The sequence below is a fragment of the Gobio gobio genome, assembly GCF_949357685.1.
Source record: "Gobio gobio genome assembly, chromosome: 17".
Taxonomy (NCBI): domain Eukaryota; kingdom Metazoa; phylum Chordata; class Actinopteri; order Cypriniformes; family Gobionidae; genus Gobio; species Gobio gobio.
Genome location: NC_137110.1, coordinates 49843180 through 49865679, shown reverse-complemented (window position 1 = coordinate 49865679; position 22500 = coordinate 49843180). Strand labels below are relative to the sequence as shown.

Sequence of the window (22500 nt, the reverse complement as noted above, 5' to 3'; positions counted from 1 at the left end):
ATGAACGGCCGAATGGATGGATGAAGGATAAACAGATGGATGGATGAAGGATGGACGGACGGACGGATGAATGGACAGATAGATGGATGAAGGAAGAACGGATGGATGGATGAAGGATGAACAGATGGATGGATGAAGGATGGATGGACGGACGGATGGACAGATAGATGGATGGATGAAGGAAGAACGGCTGGATGGATGGATGAAGGATGAACAGATGGATGGATGAAGGATGGATGGACGGACGGACGGATGGACAGATAGATGGATGGATGAAGGAAGAACGGCTGGATGGATGGATGAACGGATGAACAGATGAACGGACATGGCTGGATGATGGGTGGATGGATAGATGATGGATGGATTGATGGATGGACAGACAGATGGATGGATGGATGGATGGATGAAGGATGGATGTATGGATGGATGGATGATAGATGGATGGACTGACAGATAGATGGATGGATGGATTTATGGATGAATGATGGATGGATGAAGGGTGGACGGATGGACAGACATAGGGATGGACGGACAAATGGATGGATGGAGGAAGGATGGATGGACATATGGATGGATGGATAGATGAAGAATGGATAGATGGAAGGATGGACCGATAGATGGATGGATGGACAGATAGATGGATGGATGTATGTACAGATGGATGGATGGAGAGATATAAGGATGGATGGATGGATGGATGGATGTATGGGCGGACGGACGGACAGATAGTTGGATGGATGGATGAAGGATGGTCGGATGAATTATAGTTGGACGGACGGATGGATGGATGAAGGATGGACGGTTGGATGGATGAAGGATGGATGTATAGATAGATGAAGGATGGATGGATGGATTTATGGATGAAGGATCGATGGATGGATTTATGGATGAAGGGTGGACGGATGGATTATAGTTGAATGGATGGATGAAGGATGGACGGATGGATGGGCGGACGGACGGACAGACAGATAGTTGGATGGATGAAGGATGGATGGATTTATGGATGAAGGGTGGACGGATGAATTATAGTTGGTTGGTTGGATGGATGGATGGATGAAGGATGGATGGAGGGATTTATGGATGAAGGGAAAGACATATAGATGGATGGATAGATGATGGATGGATGTTTATGAAGTTGGAGTTTATGCTAACTTTAGGGAATCATTTTTAAGAACAGTCTTAAGAAGTTTTTTTTTTGGAACACAAAACATTCCTCTTTTTTTCTTAAGTATGAATCTTAGCTCTGAAGCAGAAGTGTATTGTTAAGCAGAAGTGTATTGTTGAGTGAAGTGTATTGTTGAGTGAAGTGTATTGTTGAGTGAAGTGTATTGTTGAGTGAAGTGTATTGTTAAGTGAAGTGTATTGTGTGAATCTGGTGAATCCGCAGGCCTGACCCAGAGCCTCTGCGATTGCTCTCAGGAATATCTGGAAACTGTTGAGGGTTTGTGCTGTTTCTTCTGTGGTGGATTTGGACACAGGTGACTGTTGGAGACTCCAGCTGTCCGCTCGCACCCCCTCAGCTCCATATGGTGGAAGAAGAACAGAAGGAGACGGAGGGGGAGGGGAACAGAAACATCCGTCCCAGCTCTTTCTCTTTCTTTCTCTCACACACACACATAATGATCTGATAGCTTAACCCTTTTGTGTCCGTGCTGGTCTCTCTCTCTCTCTCTCTCTCTCTCTCTCTCTCTCTCTCTCTCTCTCTCTCTCTCTCTCTCTCTCTCTCTCTCTCTCTCTCTCTCTCTCTCTCTCTCTCTCTCTCTCTCTCTCTCTCTCCGTGTGGGTTTGTTTTGCTGATGTGTGGCTGGAGGCGGTGTGGCTCTCTCTCTTTCGCTATTGTCCCGATCTCTTTAAATGATTTCTAAACACTCGGCTTGGCCGCATTGAATCGCTTTTAATGGGAATTCATATATCATTTTAAACAAAGACAGGCCGGGCTTTTAAATCAACTCTGTGTGCCTCAATGTTTAACGTTCTGGGGGAGTAAACCTCTTTCAGATGGGTTTGGTTATATTCTCAGAGTCGGCTCATGTATTCACAACCAAATGAGATGTTTTTGGAGAAATCAGTGATGTCTGCATATCCGTCTTCTGGTCAGAAACCGTATGAAGAACCATTATAAAATCCAGATCAATTCCTGAATATGAATTACATTTCAATTGAGGCGACAAACAGGATGCAGAGTTCAAAAGATGAAGGATCGATGGATAGATAGAGGATGGATGGGTGGATGGATGGATGGATAGAGGATGGATGATGTATGGATGGATCAATGGATGGATGGATAGAGGATGGAGGGGTGGATGGATAGATGATAGATGTATGGATGGATTGATAGATGGATGATGGATAGAGGATGGATGGGTGGATGATAGATAGATGGATACATGGATGGATAGATAGAGGATGGATCGATGGATGGATAGAGGATGGATGGGTGGATGATAGATAGATGGATGGGTGGAAGATAGATGGATGGATGGGTGGATAGATAGAGGATGGTTGGATGGATGGATAGATGATAGATGGATGGATAGATGGATGATGGATAGAGGATGCATGGGTGGATGATAGATAGATGGATACATGGATGGATAGATAGAGGATGGATGGATGGATAGAGGATGGATGGGTGGATGATAGATAGATGGATGGGTGGATGATAGATGGATGGATGGATGGATAGATAGAGGATGGTTGGATGGATGGATGGATGGATAGATGATAGATGGGTGGATGATAGATAGATGGATGGATGAATGATAGATGGATGGGTAGATGATAGATGGATGGATGGATGGATGGATAGAGGATTGTTGGATGGATGGATGGATGGATGGATGGATTGGTGGATGATAGATAGATGGATGGATGGATGGATGGATGATAGATAGATGGATGGATGGATGGATGATAGATAGATGGATGGATGGATGGATGGATGATAGATGGATGGATGGATGGGGTAGATGATGGATGGATGGATGGATAGGTGATAGATGGAAGATGGATGGATAGATGATGGATGGATGATAGATGTATGGATAGATGATGGATGGATGGATGGATGATAGATGATGGATGGATGATAGATGATGGATGGATGATAGATGGATGGATAGATGATAGATGGATGGATGGATAGATGATGGATGGATGATAGATGATGGATGGATAGATGATGGATGGATGGATAGATGATGGATGGATGGATGGATGGATAGATGATGGATGGATGATAGATGGATGGATAGATGATGGATGGATGATAGATGGATGGATAGATGATGGATGGATGATAGATGGATGGATAGATGATGGATGGATGGATGGATGGATGATAGATGATGGATGGATAGATGATGGATGGATGATAGATGGATGGATAGATGATGGATGGATGGATGGATAGATGATGGATGGATGATAGATGATGGATGGATGATAGATGGATGGATGGATGATGGATGGATGGATGGATAGATGATGGATGGATGATAGATGGATGGATAGATGATGGATGGATGATAGATGATGGATGGATAGATGATGGATGGATGATAGATGATGGATGGATGATAGATGATGGATGGATGATAGATGATGGATGGATGATAGATGGATGGATGGATTAGATGGATAGATTGATTGATTGGACCCAGAATGCATTAACTGACCAATCAGAATCAAGTATTCCAGAGAGATGAAAGTTAAATGTTTATACTTTTGGATTGGTACATCATAATTTAAAATAATAATATTTTTCAGAAGTGAGTTGAGCGTGAGATCGTGAGGCGTGTCCGGCGTTTAACGGCTGTGATGACTCTGAGCTTTATGAGTGTGAGACGGGGAACAGGTGGCAGTCAGAGGAAGCTGCTCGCTTGCTGTTCGCAGATCAATATTGATCCGCACGGATATATCTCAGAGCTAACAGAGCCGTGTGCTCTTCCACACGGACACGCACCGCAGCTGTGTGTGTGTGTGTGTGTGTGTGTGTGTGTGTGCTGGACTCAAGGTCTTCAATTCACTGACTGAGAAACAAAGTCTCCGCACCTGCCATGTGTCCAGAATGTTTTTATAAGCCTTTCTTTTTTAATTTTAGCTATGCATAATTATGCATAAATGCATAAAATATGCATAAATGCATAAATAAAACATGTATGCATATTTTATGCATGTTATAAATATTTTAGTTAAATAGTTTTTGAAGAGCAGGGCAGTCAGTATAATGATCATTTAATGATATGACACTGAAAAAAAGTCTTCTCAGTTGTAAAATGTACGTCATGTGGTAACATCAAAAACTAGTTTTGTTGAAATAAAATAAACTATTTAAGATTACTGACTATAATCAAATTCAACCAACCTGAAAAACAGGCATTTTCTTCCACCTTGATGTAAATGCACTAAAAAAATTATAATAAAAAAGTATTATTTGTAATAAAAAAATATTATTAATAATTAAAAAATATTAGAAAATTAAGCCTCAGTAAATTAATTTTTTAAAAATGAGATTCGACCAACATAAAAATATTTAATTTGACTAATGTAATAAAGTTACGTTTTACTACACTGTAAAACAAAGTTAAGTAATTTCAACTTAAATTGCATGAAAATGAACTAAAAAAATGAGTTGAATCATTTATAACTTATAAAAAAGTAAAAAATCGCATAACTTATTTTGATGAGTTAAACCAATGTAAAAACATATGTTGTCATAACTTATTGATCATATCATTTTTTACAGTGTGAATTCATTTGACCTAAAGCAACTAAATTGTGTTGACTCAACTAAACTGAATTTTTTTTTTTATAAATTAAATTGTGTGTTAAATTTGTTTGAATTAAATGAAGTATTAATAGATTTTTTGATTGTATTTATATCAAGGTGGAAAAGGACTTTCATCAACACAAAAACGATTATATTATAATTGATTATAAGTCATTAAACCTTGTTTTTTTAGGTTGGATGAATTTGAAAATAACCCAAGTTGTGTTGAAAATGGACTAACCCAGCAATTGGGTTAATTTAAGCAAACATTTAACCCAACCACTGGGTTAAAACAACCCAAATGCTGGGTTAGTCCATTTTCAACCCAACTTGGGTTATCTTTAACCCAGCATTTTTTAGAGTGTACAGTCAATAATCTTATTTATTATAGAAATAATTTATTCCATTTCAACAAAAACAGTTTTTGTAGATGTTACCGCATGACTTACATTTTCTAAGTTGAACTGACCACATTTTTTTCAGTGTAAAACGATGTGAATGGTTATTTTACACAATATTTACATGCAAAAAATGTGAATTTGATCATAATATTTCAACAAAACTGTCTTTATTGATCATCTCAAATTGGCAAGCCGGGTCTGAGCGCTCAGTGTGTCGATATATGGATGTGTAATCAGAAGTGTGTGAGAAGTGAAGCTGTAGTTCTCCACAGGTGTGAGGATAATCTCCGCTGACAGACGGGCTTGTGTATCCTATGGTGTGGCTCAAACCCAAATGGCTGGGCTTCCCGTTTCTCCCAGTCCTTCCCGCGTTCCCACTTCCTGCCTCCTGAGGGAAACAGGTGTACTTGGAAGGCAAAAAAAAAAAGATGGCACATGATTTTTCAGTCAGGCATTAAGAGGGGCAGCCTGAAGGACCCGGAGCGGGGCTCAGGTGCGCTCGCAAACCACAAGATTTGTCTGTGTGTTTGTGTGTGTGTTTGTGTGTGTGTGCGTGTGTGTGTGTGTGTGTGTGTGTGTGTGTGTGTGTGTGTGTGTGTGTGTGTGTGTGTGTGTGTGTGTGTGTGTGTGTGTGTGTGTGTGTGTGTGTGTGTGTGTGTGTGTGTGTGTGTGAAAGTGTGTCGCACCTGTGACTGCGGCGCTTTCCATCAGTGCGTTAAGATGAGGAGTGTGTGTGAGTCTCACAGTCACGATAAAAGACAATGAGATTCACTGAAACAAGTGACATCTTTTGCAAGATCTTTACGCAAAATATAATCGCTTTTTCCGTGGACTTAAAACACGTCAACATTTATTTTTATTATATGAGATTAATTTCAGTAAATTCAGAGTCTAAAGCGCAGAATACATGCATTTGTCCTTAAACAGTTGATTTTCATCATCATGATAAACCTATAGCCTCAGATACAAAATCTACTGATATTTGATGAATTTTGAGATTTTTTAAGTAAATGTAATGATGTAAAAATAAGTTATTATAAATTGTATAAGTTATACATTAATAAAATATATGATAGTACACAATATATATATATGTTTTATCTATTATATGTTGTTTATATGAATTTAATATATATAATTGATTTGACAGCATGTTTGACAGTGTGTGTATATATAGGTGTGTGTGTGTGTGTGTGTATATATATATATATATATATATGTGTGTGGGTGTGTGTATATATATATATATATATGTGTGTGTGTGTGTGTGTGTGTGTGTGTGTGTGTGTGTGTGTGTGTGTGTGTGTGTCTGTGAGTGTGTGTTCACTTCAAATTTAAGTTGAAATGACTTGAAAAAAAATTTAAACGTGATGTAATATTTCATTTTTTATATGAGCTTAGCCTGCAGAGCACAATGCAAAAAATGCTTTATTTCCCATTTCCATGCAGAATTATATTTTTAATAGGGCTGTCAAAAGATTAATCGCGATTAATCGCATCCAAAATAAAAGTTTGTGTTTACATAATATATGTGTGTGTACTCTGTTAATTATTATTTATATATAAATACACACACAAGCATGTATATATTTAAGAAATAAATATTATTTTTATATATAAAACATTTATATTTATATATATTATAGATTATATAAATGTATATACAGTATATACATGCAAATATTTCTTAAATATATACATGAATGTGTGTGTATTTATATATAAATAATAATTAACAGAGTACACACACATATATTATGTAAACACAAACTTTTATTTTGGATGCGATTAATCGCGATTAATCTTTTGACAGCCCTAATTTTTAGTCATTTTCTTATTTTAAATGTAATGCACTACACAACTCAAGCACATACACTCTAAAAAAAAAAAGGTTCTATATTGCACCAAAAATGGTTCTTGGCTCGTAATCATAGGGGAACCTTTTTTAGTGCTATATAGCACCAATTTTGGTGCTTCAGAGGTTCTTCAGCGGTTCTTCAGCGGTTCTTCACCGGTTCTTTGACTAAGGTGCTATATAACACCTCTGAAGAACCGCTGAAGCACCAAAATTGGTGCTATATAGCACTAAAAAAGGTTCCCCTATGATTACGAGCCTTTTTTTTAGAGTGTAGAGTAATGTAGATTTGTAAATGCATATTTTGCAGTAGTTCTAAGTATATAGCAGACATGAAATATATCTTCTGCCCAGATTGCGCTCGACTCTTCTGCTATGTGTCAGACTCGTTCAGTATGTCGTCTGTTTATCGCGGCTGCAATGAAACGTATAACAATCCCATTAAAAGCCGCCTTACTTTTCATTGTTAAGTGGAGAGGCCCATTTAAAAACTATACGGCGTAATCCCTCACAGAGAAACACATTCACTGCATTAGTTTCCCATGAATAAACATTAAACAAAACACGCTTTTCAGCCAGAGAAGCCCCGTCCGTCCATGAAAAGTCGTCTGGTAAGAAGCGTTTCATGACCTTTGACAACTCGATCTGTGTGGGTCTATTAGCCGCCTTTGTAAAAGCTTTTTCAGCGGTCTGATATACTCGAAATGAGGCCGATAGCTTCTCTCACGGCTCTTTCAGAACAACAGCACCTCTGATCTACGACTTTTGGGCCTGGTGGTCCATTCAAGCGCAGAAAGTATGCGTTTAGCCCTTGACGGCTTTTGTGAAGCCTAGTTAGCAAGCGTGAAATGGCCCGATTCTCCATTCTTAAGCGGCCTCAATGATCACCCTTTCTTTCCCGAGGACAAAACCCGGTTCATTTGCACTTCAGCTGTCGGGACTCCACGGGTCTTAAACAAGGGCAGAAAACATCTGGTGTGCACCAGAAAGGAGATGATGGGTTTAGTAAGGGTGTGAGGGCTGAGATTAGAAATGTATGCCACTTTTAGAGGTTTGTGCTCAATTGGATTGTCGAGGTCTCTTTAAACATGAATTGCATATCAATGCATGAGACGCATTGTCTACATTTGTGTGCTTAGGAATATCCCAAATCAGGCATTTGTGCTTCTGTTCATGATTGTATAAACCATAGGTCTGTTCAAATCTCAATTCAATCTTATTCCTAAATGACAGTGATTCAACTGTGTTTTTTTAAACTGTTATTTATATCTTACAATAATTCAAATTATCATAGATGTGCTGGGATAAAATTTTATAGTTTTGATATAAACACTGTCTATGGCGCTCAAAATGAGCAAATCACCGTTAGAAAGTAATATGGCAGTTCAAATAACCTTGGTATCGAGTCATTGAATCATTCATTCAAGAGATTTGTTCAAAAACACGCTGATTCATCCAGTAATGAAACAAGTGAAGTCTTTATGAGTGAGTCATTGAATCGTTCACTCAAGAGATTCATTCAAAAACACTGATTCAGCCAGTAATGAAACAAGTGACGTATTTCATGAGTGATTCATTGAATCATTCATTCAAGAGATTTGTTCAAAAACACGCTGATTCATCCAGTAATGAAACAAGTGAAGTCTTTATGAGTGAGTCATTGAATCATTCATTCAAGAGATTTGTTCAAAAACACGCTGATTCATCCAGTAATGAAACAAGTGAAGTCTTTATGAGTGAGTCATTGAATCATTCATTCAAGAGATTTGTTCAAAAACACGCTGATTCATCCAGTAATGAAACAAGTGAAGTCTTTATGAGTGAGTCATTGAATCATTCATTCAAGAGATTTGTTCAAAAACACGCTGATTCATCCAGTAAAGAAACAAGTGAAGTCTTTATGAGTGAGTCATTGAATCGTTCACTCAAGAGATTCGTTCAAAAACCCTGATTCAGCCAGTAATGAAACAAGTGACGTATTTCATGAGTGATTCATTGAATCATTCACTCAAGAGATTTGTTCAAAAACGCTGATTCATCCAGAAATGAAACAAGTGAGGTCTTTCATGAGTGAGTCATTGAATCATTCACTCAAGAGATTTGTTCAAAAACACTGATTCAGCCAGTAATGAAACAAGTGAAGTCTTTATGGATGAGTCATTGAAAAATTCACTCAAGAGATTTGTTCAAAAACACGGATTCATCCAGTAACAAGTGTCGTATTTATGAGTGAGTCACTGAATCATTCATTCAAGAGATTCATTCAAAAACACTGATTCATCCAGTAATGAAACAAGTGAAGTCTTTATGAGTGAGTCATTGAATCATTCATTCAAGAGATGTGTTTAAAAACACTGATTCATCCAGTAATGAAACAAGTGACTTATTTATCAGTGAGTCATTGAATCTTCAAAATGTTTTAAAAGAATGAATTCAAAATAAATATTATTTTAAATATCAAGTAATATTAACCTCCAGTAAATTCCATGTTATTTTGTTTAGTTGTCTGTTCATGATAAAAAAAATTGTGATTCTTAATTTATCCAGAATCGTGCAGCTTTAATAAACAATGAACTTGTGACGCCCGCGCAAGATGGAAACGGTTCAGAAATGAGAGGATCCAGTTCTTTCTGTGATTTTATGTCAGACTGAATGAGATCAGAAATGTCCTTATTGGGTTTTAATGAAAATCTCGACATGTGCAAACAACTTACTCAGATAATAAGTGATGTGTCAATCTCCGGCTCATTGTGTCTGGCTCTGGTTTTCAGACAGTGCAGAGAAGAACGTTCCTGCCATGCCCGGTTCCCCAGTGGATGGAAAGACTCATTCCAGACCAACCGTCTCCATCATGCCCCCTCTGCCCTCCATCAACCCCAGCGGACCTCGTCCCGCAGCCTTCTCCACCACAGCATGTGAGACTCAAACCTGCATGCTCTCCGGACTGTATGTTGGCATCAGTGTGTCCCTTAGGATGCATGCAATTGCAGTTTATGTTTCACTTGACCTTCCATTTCCAGAGTGATGAAAGTCATGTGTGGCATACTAGATGTTTGAGATTGAGGAATCATGCATTTTGTTCTGTGTGCTATGTTTTAGGGCTGCACAATATATCGAAATTATCGAAATATCGCAAATGTATATATCGCAATATGCATATCGCAACGGTACGCAATATCTGAATGATTTTAATGCTACTTCAACATTGTGAAAAGTGTATGTTTTAGGTCAACACATATAGCAGAGAATAGACTGAGCACACGACTGTTACTAATGTGACTTGCTTGAGGTTAAAAAGAGTTATTAAACGCAATAACTTGCGGAATTTTACACACTTAAAGCAATCGAATATCGCATTATTTAACAAGGATATCGCATTTTTCTTCAATATCGCACAGCCCAACTATGTTTAGTTGGCAGTATATACTGAGAAGTATTCACTCCTAAGGAAAAAGATGAGTTTTCTACTTAAAGCGGATGAATCGGAGACTTAAGCTTTAGTTATTAAATGCATATAAATAGAATTTCAATGCAATGCAGTACTTACACAAACAGCATGAGACCTTTGTGCATGTGTGATAGGATGTCCCAATACTGGGACACACTCGAAATACATACTTTAAGTGCTTTTACATTTAATTATTTAGCATGCATGTTTATGCAAAACAACTTAAAATGAGGACAAAGTGATTTTCACAATAGGAGCAAACCAGAGCAAACTATAGCAAAAGTGTATAGACAACTGTGAAAGAAGGAGTCTTTGTTTATGATTATGCAAACATAATCGCAACACTTCACAAATTCTTTTGAGCTTGTATGATCATTTATGTGGCGAAAAACAGGTTATTATCATTAACAAATATTGTTATTGAAGTAAAAATTTAAGTGATGCTAAAATAAGATAAAATATGATTATGACATGGAAAAACTTTTAAAAAAAAATTTAAACTAAAAATCATAAATTGATTGAAAATCTAACTGAAATAAGTTTAAATTGAATCACTAAAATGAATAACTGGAAATAAAAAATAAAACTGAAAAAAAAATAATAATAACTTAAACCTAAATAGTAATATAAAAAACTGAAAACATTCAATAAAAGTTAATTCTATTTTAAAACTATAAATAACCCTAACGTGTTTTCAGATCATTGCTTACATTGTATCCCAAGTCTAACCGCATTGTCTGTTTGTGCAGTGACCAATGGGATCAATCATTCCCCGCCGATGCTCAACGCCGTTCCCTCGCCGCCTCAGCGCTACAGCAACGGCCCGTCCTCATCATCTTCCTCCTCGCTGGCCAATCAGCAGCTTCCGGCCACCTGTGGCGCGCGGCAGCTGAGCAAACTGAAGCGCTTCCTCACCACACTGCAGCAGTTCGGCAACGACATCTCGCCCGAGATCGGAGAGAGCGTCCGAAACCTGGTGCTCGCTTTAGTGGTACGTCATTGAATCATTCACTCAAGAGATTTGTTTAAAAACACTGATTCATCCAGTAATGAAACAAGTGAAGTCTTTATGAGTGAGTCATTGAATCATTCTCTCAAGAGATTTGTTCAAAAACACTGATTCATCCAGTAATGAAACAAGTGAAGTCTTTATGAGTGAGTCATTGAATCATTCATTCAAGAGATTTGTTTAAAAACACTGATTCATCCAGTAATGAAACAAGTGAAGTCTTTATGAGTGAGTCATTGAATCATTCACTCAAGAGATTTGTTTAAAAACACTGATTCATCCAGTAATGAAACAAGTGAAGTCTTTATGAGTGAGTCATTGAATCATTCTCTCAAGAGATTTGTTCAAAAACACTGATTCATCCAGTAATGAAACAAGTGAAGTCTTTATGAGTGAGTCATTGAATCATTCATTCAAGAGATTTGTTTAAAAACACTGATTCATCCAGTAATGAAACAAGTGAAGTCTTTATGAGTGAGTCATTGAATCATTCACTCAAGAGATTTGTTTAAAAACACTGATTCATCCAGTAATGAAACAAGTGAAGTCTTTATGAGTGAGTCATTGAATCATTCATTCAAGAGATTTGTTTAAAAACACTGATTCATCCAGTAATGAAACAAGTGAAGTCTTTATGAGTGAGTCATTGAATCATTCACTCAAGAGATTTGTTTAAAAACACTGATTCATCCAGTAATGAAACAAGTGAAGTCTTTATGAGTGAGTCATTGAATCATTCATTCAAGAGATTTGTTCAAAAACGCTGATTCATCCAGTAATGAAACAAGTGAAGTCTTTATGAGTGAGTCATTGAATCATTCACTCAAGAGATTTGTTTAAAAACACTGATTCATCCAGTTATGAAACAAATGAAGTCTTTATGAGTGAGTCATTGAATCATTCACTCAAGAGATTTGTTTAAAAACACTGATTTATCCAGTAATGAAACAAGTGAAGTCTTTATGAGTGAGTCATTGAATCATTCTCTCTAGAGATTTGTTTAAAAACACTGATTCATCCAGTAATGAAACAAGTGACGCATTTATGAGTAAGTCATTGAATCATTCATTCAAGAGATTTGTTCAAAAACACTGATTCATCCAGTAATGAAACAAGTGACGTCTTTATGAGTGAGTCATTGAATCATTCATTCAAGAGATTTGTTCAAAAACACTGATTCATCCAGTAATGAAACAAGTGAAGTCTTTATGAGTGAGTCGTTGAATCATTCATTCAAGAGATTTGTTTAAAAACACTGATTCATCCAGTAATGAAACAAGTGACGCATTTATGAGTAAGTCATTGAATCATTCATTCAAGAGATTTGTTCAAAAACACTGATTCATCCAGTAATGAAACAAGTGACGTCTTTATGAGTGAGTCATTGAATCATTCATTCAAGAGATTTGTTCAAAAACACTGATTCATCCAGTAATGAAACAAGTGAAGTCTTTATGAGTGAGTCGTTGAATCATTCATTCAAGAGATTTGTTTAAAAACACTGATTCGTCCAGTAATGAAACAAGTCTTTATGAGTGAGTCATTGAATCATTCACTCAAGAGATTCGTTCAAAAACGCTGATTCATCCAGTAATGAAACAAGTGAAGTCTTTATGAGTGAGTCATTGAATCATTCATTCAAGAGATTTGTTCAAAAACACTGATTCATCCAGTAATGAAACAAGTGAAGTCTTTATGAGTGAGTCATTGAATCGTTCACTCAAGAGATTTGTTCAAAAACACTGATTCAGCCAGTAATGAAACAAGTGAAGTCTTTATGAGTGAGTCATTGAATCGTTCACTCAAGAGATTCGTTCAAAAACACTGATTCAGCCAGTAATGAAACAAGTGAGGTCTTCCATGAGTGAGTCATTGAATCATTCACTCAAGAGATTTGTTCAAAAACGCTGATTCATCCAGTAATGAAATAAGTGACGCATTTATGAGTGAGTCATTGAATCATTAATTCAAGAGATTCGTTCAAAAACGCTGATTCATCCAGTAATACATGTTTGCATGAGCAGAATTCGGTCATATGTGGAACGGCTTACCAAGCAATGTCTTTTTCCCCCTCAGAATTCCACCGTCACCATTGAAGAGTTTCACTCCAGACTGCAAGAAGCCACAAACTTCCCCTTAAGGCCGTTCGTCATACCATTCCTAAAGGTACAGGGCCAATAAATTGTCATTTACTCACCCTTGTGTCGTATCCCAGATAACAAATTCCCATTAAGTTATGATTAAGGGAAAGTTCACACAAAAATGAAAATTATCCCATGATTTACTCCCCCTCAAGTCATCTGAGGTGTATATGACATTCTTCTTTCAGACGAATATAATCAGAGTTATATTAAAAAAGTCCAGGCTAATCCAAACTTTATTTAGTGCAGTAATAGTTGCTCTGTTTTTGAAGTCCATAAAAAATGCATCTGTCCATCGAATAACTGCTCCACGCGGCTCTGGGGTGTTAATAAAGGCCTTCTGAAGCAAATCGATGCGTTTGATATCTGTGATGCAGGAAACGTGGACAAAATGGCAGAATCCATTCATAAAAATGGAACTTACTGTATAATGCAGATTCAGAATGTCACAGAATTTGTCACATTTTGGATGAAAGGGGCATAAGTTCACCCAAAAATGTAAATTATGTGATCTTTTATACTCACCCCCTCATGTTGTTCCAAACCCATAATACCGCTTTACTCATATTGATTAGTTTTACGTTCTCTTTATGAACTTTTCTGAAGCGTCAAAGTTAATTAGACTGTCAATGGAGGGACAGAAATCTCTCAGATTTCATTCAAATTTCTTCATTTGTGTTCCTAAGATGAGTGAAAGTCAGTAAAATTGTATTTAACCATTAAAGGTACAGTGTGTAATATTTACGAGGATATATTGAAAGAAATGCAATATAATATACATAACGTTTTCAGTGGTGTAGACCTTACATAATGAACCGTTATGTTTTTATTACCTTAGAATGAGCCGTTTCTATCTACACACACCGCGGGTCTCCTTACAGTCGCCATTTTGCACCGCCATGTTTCTACGGTAGCCCTAAACGGACAAACTTCTCACTCACTCTCTGCTGTCTCAGATGACATTTTTGTCCTGTGACGGCCACCGTAGCTTCTCTTCGAAAGGGAGGGGTGAGCGGTGGGTGATTGCAATTCTCAACCTCACCACTAGATGCCGCTAAAATTCACACACTGCACCTTTAAAGCAGTCCAGAAATATTAAAACAGATTTCATAGGGCCCTACATTGAATAGCATGCACTGCAAAAAATTATGTTCTTCCAGGATTTTTGTTTTCCAGCACAAATTCAAAACATCCTTAGATCAAGATGTATTTAATGTAGGGCTGTCTAAAGATTAATCGCGATTAATCGCATCCAAAATAAAAGTTTGTGTTTACATAATATATGTGTGTGTACTCTGTTAATTATTATTTATATATAAATACACACACATTCATGTATATATTTAAGAAATATTTGCATGTATATACTGTATATACATTTATATAATCTATAATCTATATAAATATAAATGTTTTATATATTAAAAAATAATATTTTTTTCTTAAATATATACATGCTTGTGTGTGTATTTATATATAAATAATAATTAACAGAGTACACACACATATATTATGTAAACACAAACTTTTATTTTGGATGTGATTAATCGCGATTAATCTTTTGACAGCCCTAATTTAATGACATGCAAAATGAAGAAATGTAACAAAATTAAGTGCGTTTGTGTTTTAAAACAAGAACAAATATCTGTCTTTGGGTATGAAAATGACTTGCTTTTGAATTAAGTCGATTTTTATGAACGCATCGGCAGATATTTGTTCTCGTTTTAATCATTCCCAAGATTTATTTCCTCAAACTTTAAGCCATGTTTGGTCAAATGAATGAAAAGGTTATGGAGATTGTGTTCAAACTTTGAAGTGTCACTAATAAAACTCGTTGTGTGCTTAGACGTTTACATTTCGAGAACATCAATGTGTTCCTTACATTTTCTTTAATTGGTCTTAAAAACGTTACTGGAAGAGCTTTGAGTTCAGAGAGCGTTCCCTGTTTCACTCCAAAAAGACAATAAAACAGTCCATATGAAAGCAGTTTTGGTGATATTAGTGAATCCCTGGAAGGATAAAACAGCAGTGTGAGAAAACACCACGCGGAAAGTGGAAGGCATCTAATATTTCCTCCGGTGATTTATGGAGCAGACGGAGACTTCCGAGAATTCCAGGCGGTCGGAAGTGTGAAACACGACTATAAACCGTTGCAGGTTGTTTTTACGGGGCCTGCGCAGCATATGGAGCTCGGCAGCGGTTGACACAGTTGTCCGGGAATATTTGCCTGCGCAAAAAACGAGAGAACATGAATGACAGGCGGCATATGTGAGAGGAGGGCGAAGTTAATCATGAACAGAGATGTTTGTCGTGCTTGTAATAAAAACTAGAGATTCTTCTTGTCCTCGTTTAGAAAACATTTTAAAGCATTCCAGGCGCTTTTCTTCGGGTCTCATGTTAAATATATTCTGTGAACACAGAGTTGTAATGATTATCACCAGTACTAAATTATATTGTGATTGGGATAGCATCATCATCATCAGTAAATATGACTAATACAGCTAAAATCAGAAGCATTTATATCATTTCATGCAAAGCACAGTGAGACCAGCCGCATTTATTCATGTTTTATTTCATCTCATTTAAACACATATAGGCTACTAATACAAATCCATCACTAAAACAACCTAAGAATCTAAGAACCACATTTGAACTTTTCTAAAACTAGCCATGTTTAAAATACTTTTAATATCCAGAAGCAACTTATTCCATTCTTGAGCCTCTGAGTATTCAAAATACCTATTTTTAAAATGACATAATGTTATATCTTTGCCTAGCAATATAACAATATTTCTCACAAATAAGTATTAAAATATGTAACCAATCAAGATGTCTAAAATGGGATATATCGACATGTGTAAAACCTAAAACCAACCGTATCAATTTATTTTGAGATTTTTGTAACTTATCCAACCATACACGAGACCCATCAGACATCCAAGAAATGCATGCATACTCAAAAGGACATTAAACTTGAAACTCAAAATCACTTTAAATTGTTAAAGTGTTAAAATTGTTTATCGATAAAACGAACATATCTAGCAAGAAATGTTGTCCTAGCATTAACCTTACCTGAAGTTTTAATAGCCATTGTTGCATTACTTAAATCATTGTCAAGGACACATCCAATATTACACAATTTACTTTTAGACTCAAATTATATAGACTATAATATAGTATTTTACACTCTAAAAAATGCTGGGTTAGAAATAACCCAAGTTGGGTTGAAAATGGACTAACCCAGTGTTTGGGTTGTTTTAACCCAGCAATTGGGTTGTTATAACCCCGAAATTGGGTTGTTTTAAGCAAACATTTAACCCAACCGCTGGGTTAAAACAATCCAATTGCTGGGTTAGTCCATTTTCAACCCAAATTGGGTTATTTTTAACCCAGCATTTTTTAGAGTGTAACAACATCATTGTCTGAAACAGCCAAACAAAATCATCAGCATATAAAAACATAATTACAATCACAAACTGCTGGCATATCATTAATGTATAAGAGGAACAAAAGGGGGCCTAACACAGAGCCCTGAGGAACTCCATTATTAATAATTGCTTCCTCAGAGAGAATCCCATCAATTTCTGAAAATCATAAATTAGAATATCAGACTTATTATAAATTAGACTATTAGAAAATTCATAAATTAGACTATTAGCAAACGAGTCATTGCACAAGAATTTTAAAAAAAGTCTAATTTTACGTCTGAGCATTCCAATGCACAGGTATTTTCATAACAACATGAGCCGCCTGGAATGAAGAATATGATGAGCATGATTGATATTCAAAATGGAAGGCAAGCGCTGCTTTGTTTATGTTTTGTAAACCTGCAGTCCTAGTCTTGGGCTGCATCCAGAATCACACACCTCCCTACTTTATAGAAGGCGAAAAACAGTATGTAACACAAAGGAGTATGCACTCTAAAAAATGCACTCTAAGCAATTGGGTTGTTTTAACCCAGTGAATGGGTCGTTTTAACCCAGCGGTTGGGTTAAATGTTTACTTAAAACAACCCAATCGCTGGGTTAAAACAACCCAATTGCTGGGTTAGTCCATTTTCAACCCAACTTGGGTTGTTTTTAACCCAACATTTTTTAGAGTGTGTCCGAATTCACAGCTCCCGGATGACCTTTAAAAGTGTGCATATGATGGACACTTGACTGTCCCATGAGGCCACAGCAGAGGATTCATGAATGGCAGTGACGCTGGTTGGTCATGTGATAATGACAATGGCGAATGTAGCGCGTCGGGATTACATTCATACTACACTCTAAAAAATTCTGGGTTAAAAACAACCCAAGTTGAGTTGAAAAGGTACTTACCCAGCAATTGAGTTGTTTTAACCCAGCGATTGGTTTGTTTTAAGCAAACATTTAACCCAACCGCTGGGTTAAAACAACCCAATTGCTGGGTTAAAACAACCCATTTACTGGGTTAAAACAACATAATTGCTGGGTTAGTCCATTTTCAACCCAACTTGGGTTGTTTTTAACCCAGAATTTTTTAGAGTGTAGTTATCCCGACGCACTACATTTTCCATTGTCATTATCATATGACCAAGACCTATACCTTCAAGATATAGAGTATAAGCATAGATGTCTCGTCCGCGCTGCTGGCCAATGGAGGTCAGCGTCCGCACCTGGCGGCCATCTTGTCACAGTCAGCTCGCTCACTCATAACATTGCGTTTTCATGGTGCTTGCACTTTTTAAATAACCATAACTTGCTCAATTTTCTACCGATTTGCAAACTGTTTGGTTTGTTATAAACGACAGAGATGTAGATGATTCATAATTTGTTCAAGCATCCAGAATTATAGCCACGTTAATATCGTTTGTAAGAAACCAAACCATTTGTAAATCCGTCAAAATTTCAGTGAGATGAGAGTATTTGTGTTCAGATCACTCGCCTTACATCAGGAGCCACAGAGCCCTGCCTGTGACAAGATGGCCGCCGCTGATGACGTTAGAGACTCCGCCGTAAGACATCTAGCCTTTATTATGGATATCTATGGCTATAAGTCATGAAATATCATCTTATGTTATTATTTTTCCACAAGAGGTCGGCAAAGACACCCAATGGGAGATATTTTGAGCTGAATTAACATGGTTATGCATGAAATTGCGAGTTATTTTGAGAATGTGCGTAGGTTATATATTAGGGGAGCGCGGGGCACAACCTAACGCGGGGTTAGTTGTAACACGCATGTTTTAACCCTTTCCACACATGCCAGAATGACGAAACTTAGTGTATTTACTAGTTGCCATATCAACATTATTTAGAGAAAAAATAGCGCCAAAATTAAAAAATCTCTGGAAGATATCACTGAACATGTATTTAACCATAGCAAAAGTAAATTTCTTACTTAAGTTTAGTTTTCATCTCTGTTTTTTGTGTTTATTTAAAATAAGACAAATCCGATATAATTGTAATCTTATATCTGTTATTTAACAGTTGAGATCGTTCTTTAATGCTTATCTAACAGCAGAAGACACGAGCCGCGATTTAAATCCCAGTTGTGACAGTTGAGATCGTTCTTTAATGCTTATCTAACAGCAGAAGACACGAGCCGCGATTTAAATCCCAGTTGTGCAGATGGGGTGTGTTGTAACACTGCGTTACAATGAGCCCCTATTAGAAATATGCCATTATATTCTATACTTTTATGAATTATTTTGAGAAACCATGAGAAAAGGGTGAATAATGACTGAGAGTTAATGTTCAGAAATTATTCATTATTATTTTTGTTTTTAACTATGCTGTTTAGCTGTATTTAGCGATGTGTTTGTAGTCAAACTCAAAAATGCTTATGTTTTTAATGATTAAAAAATGCTTTTTATATTTTAAAAAGTTAATAATGGGATTTTGTTGACAAAATATTTTTGTTTGTCTTGTATATTTTTTTGATTATATCAGGTAACATTTTAAGCTGTTATTTGGTCATGTTACATTGTGCCCCACCACATGTTACAATGTACCCCACCCATGGGGCATGTTGTCACATTTCACTTCCATTCTTTTGGGGTAAATCAAGAAAAAAGTAAACACTGTATTAATGAAACAAAACCACATAATTGTACTAGACATGTGTGCAATTAATGTGGGAAACAATAAATACTCTGAACCCCAAGTGGATTTACACAAACTGAGAAAGTCAAAAAGCGTTAGGTTGTGCCACGCTCTCCCCTATTTATTGATGAAATTGAGTAATTTAAAGGTAAATTAAATAAAAAATCGCATTAAAATATTATCAGAATGATATGAAATAAGCTTTCGGGAGTAAAATGAAGTATAAATAGGGCTCGAGGGAAGGATGAGGGTTAATCTCTCTTCATCGGGTTGGTGTGTCACAGCCTTTACCGAGAGAAAGAGATATGCAAAGTAATTTCTGGTTTTGAAAGGCTTTACATGAGAGTGTATTTTCCCCTTGTGTTTGCCAGATGTTTTAACAGAGCAGTCTGATATTCTTCATACGTTCACGTTAGTAATCAAACTCACGCTCGTCATATAAGAAATGGGTCTGTTTTGTTTCATCTCGGCGATTGTTTCTCATCCGCCTGTGGCTGAAGTGTTTTCATATGAAAGATTTATGGACTATTTTGACGAGATGTTGGTGAAAGTGGAGCTTTAACAGCGAGCCGAACGCGCGGTGACGCTGAGCAGACGCCTCGGGCGCGGCTGCTTTGAGTTTGCATGCGCGTCGCGGCTCCTCCGAGTCTGTCGAGGAAGAAATCTTTTTGACCTTTATCTCCGCTCTTATCAGGAAAAATGCAAAAAAATGTGGAGGTCATTGATTAGTTTAGACCACTTAAGAAAATGCTTCCAAAGTGGGTTAGACTAGCAGTTTTCCATCTGGTTGATGCTTGTCGTGATCAGAACGCATTACAAGTAACTTGACTTACGTAATAATATTACTTTTTCCAAGTAACTAGTAAAGTAACGCATTACTTTTCAAATTTACAACAAAAGTTACTTTTTCACATTATTTTGACTGACAGCTCTCCTGCCCCCATGTTGAGAGAAATGAGTGCAGAGGTGTGTGTGTGTGTGTGTGTGTGTGTGTGTGTGTGTGTGTGAACATGATGGTTATTGTAGTTCTAGACTAAATGTGAGCATTTATTTATCTCACTTGCACAATAAAGATTCTGTCCTCCTCAACATGAATAAAATCAGTCAAATGCAAAATCAGAGTACTGTGCAAACCTCCAATAATTCAATTTTAAATAAAACAACTCTTTTTATGCATAATCTACCTTTATATTTAATTTACCAATGTCTTGCTGCTGACCTTTGATGATGAAAATGACTAGATTTTTTGTTTTTATTGGTAAAACTTAGGGCTGTCAAAAGATTAATTGCGATTAATCGCATCCAAAATAAAAGTTTGTGTTTACATAATATATGTGTTAATTATTATTTATATATAAATACACACACAAGCATGTATATATTTAAGAAAAAAATATCCATCCATCCATCATCTTCCCCTTATCCGGTGCCGGGTCGCAGGAGAAAAAAATATAAAAATATTATTTATTATAGAAATATTATTTATTATATTATAGAAAAATATTATAGAAAAAAATATTATTTTTATATATAAAACATTTATATTTATATATTATAGATTATATAAATGTATATACAGTATATACATGCAAATATTTCTTAAATATATACATGAATGTGTGTGTATTTATATATAAATAATAATTAACAGAGTACACACACATATATTATGTAAACACAAACTTTTATTTTGGATGCGATTAATCGTGATTAATCTTTTGACAGCCCTAGTAAAACGTTTTTCTCCTGCATCCTATTCTTCCATTATCCAGAGCTGCGCCCTCTACTGTTCATGCGTCAATTTGCATTTTTACCTCGGCCTGTGGCTTATTATTTCAATTTTGGTATGAAGAGGTCTTTACTATTGCACAAAAATATAACTTTTTTGTTATTAAAAAAAAAACAAAAAAACAAGCCCAGCCCAGGTGAGAAAAAGTAACGCAAAAGTACCGTAACGCATTACTTTTCTTAAAAAGTAACTAAGTAACTCAATAAGTTACTTTTTAAGGGAGTAACGCAATATTGTAATGCATTACTTTTTAAAGTAACTTTCCCCAACACTGGTCGTGATTTACTGTACTGTCCTCCACACACACACACACACAGGCCAACCTGCCGTTACTGCAGAGGGAGCTTCTCCACTGCGCCCGCGCCGCTAAACAGACTCCGGCCCAGTACCTGTCCCAGCACGAGCACCTCCTGCTCAGCACCACCGTCCCGTCTCCGGCTGACTCCAGCGAACTCCTGCTGGAGCCCAATGACAGCAGCAAACGCCACAGTCCCAACCGGTATGAGCACGCACACACAACCTACACACTACACCAGGAGTTATCAGATCTACCGCACTTATACAGCTGTAAGAAAAATAATCTGTGAAAATGTGAGAGATCATACAAAATGCATGCTATTTTTTATTTAGTGCTGTCCTGAATAAGATATTTCACATTTAAGGTGTTTACATATAGTCCACAAGACACAAAACAGCTGAATTTATTAAAATAACCCGTTCAAAAGTTTATGAACCCTTGATTCTTGAACCTGTGCGTCGTTCCCTGATGATCCACGGCTGTGTGTGTGTGTGTGTGTGTGCGTGTGTGCGTGTGTCGTTTCCTGAGGATTCACGGCTGTGTGTGTGTGTGTGTGTGTGCGTGTCGTTCCCTGAGGATTCACGACTGTGTGTGAGTGTGTGTGAGTGTGAGTGTGTGTGTGTGTGTGTGTGTGAGTGTGTGTGAGTGTGTCGTTGATCCACTGATGATCCACGGCTGTGTGTGTGTGTGTGTGTGTCGTTGATTCACTGATGATCCACG

At 36.8% G+C, this 22500-nt stretch overlaps 1 protein-coding gene across 2 annotated transcripts in view; it reads left to right on the top strand.

Moving 5' to 3' along the window:
• Window positions 1–22500, top strand: part of cbfa2t2 (CBFA2/RUNX1 partner transcriptional co-repressor 2) — a 63429-nt gene that overhangs the window by 28765 nt on the left and 12164 nt on the right. For both annotated transcript variants that reach the window (XM_079840069.1, XM_079840070.1), the window contains exons 2-5: window positions 9799–9942; window positions 11225–11466; window positions 13561–13650; window positions 21800–21981. In XM_079840069.1, coding sequence (XP_079696195.1) covers window positions 9799–9942; window positions 11225–11466; window positions 13561–13650; window positions 21800–21981 — 658 coding nt within the window. The remainder of the gene's footprint in view (window positions 1–9798; window positions 9943–11224; window positions 11467–13560; window positions 13651–21799; window positions 21982–22500) is intronic.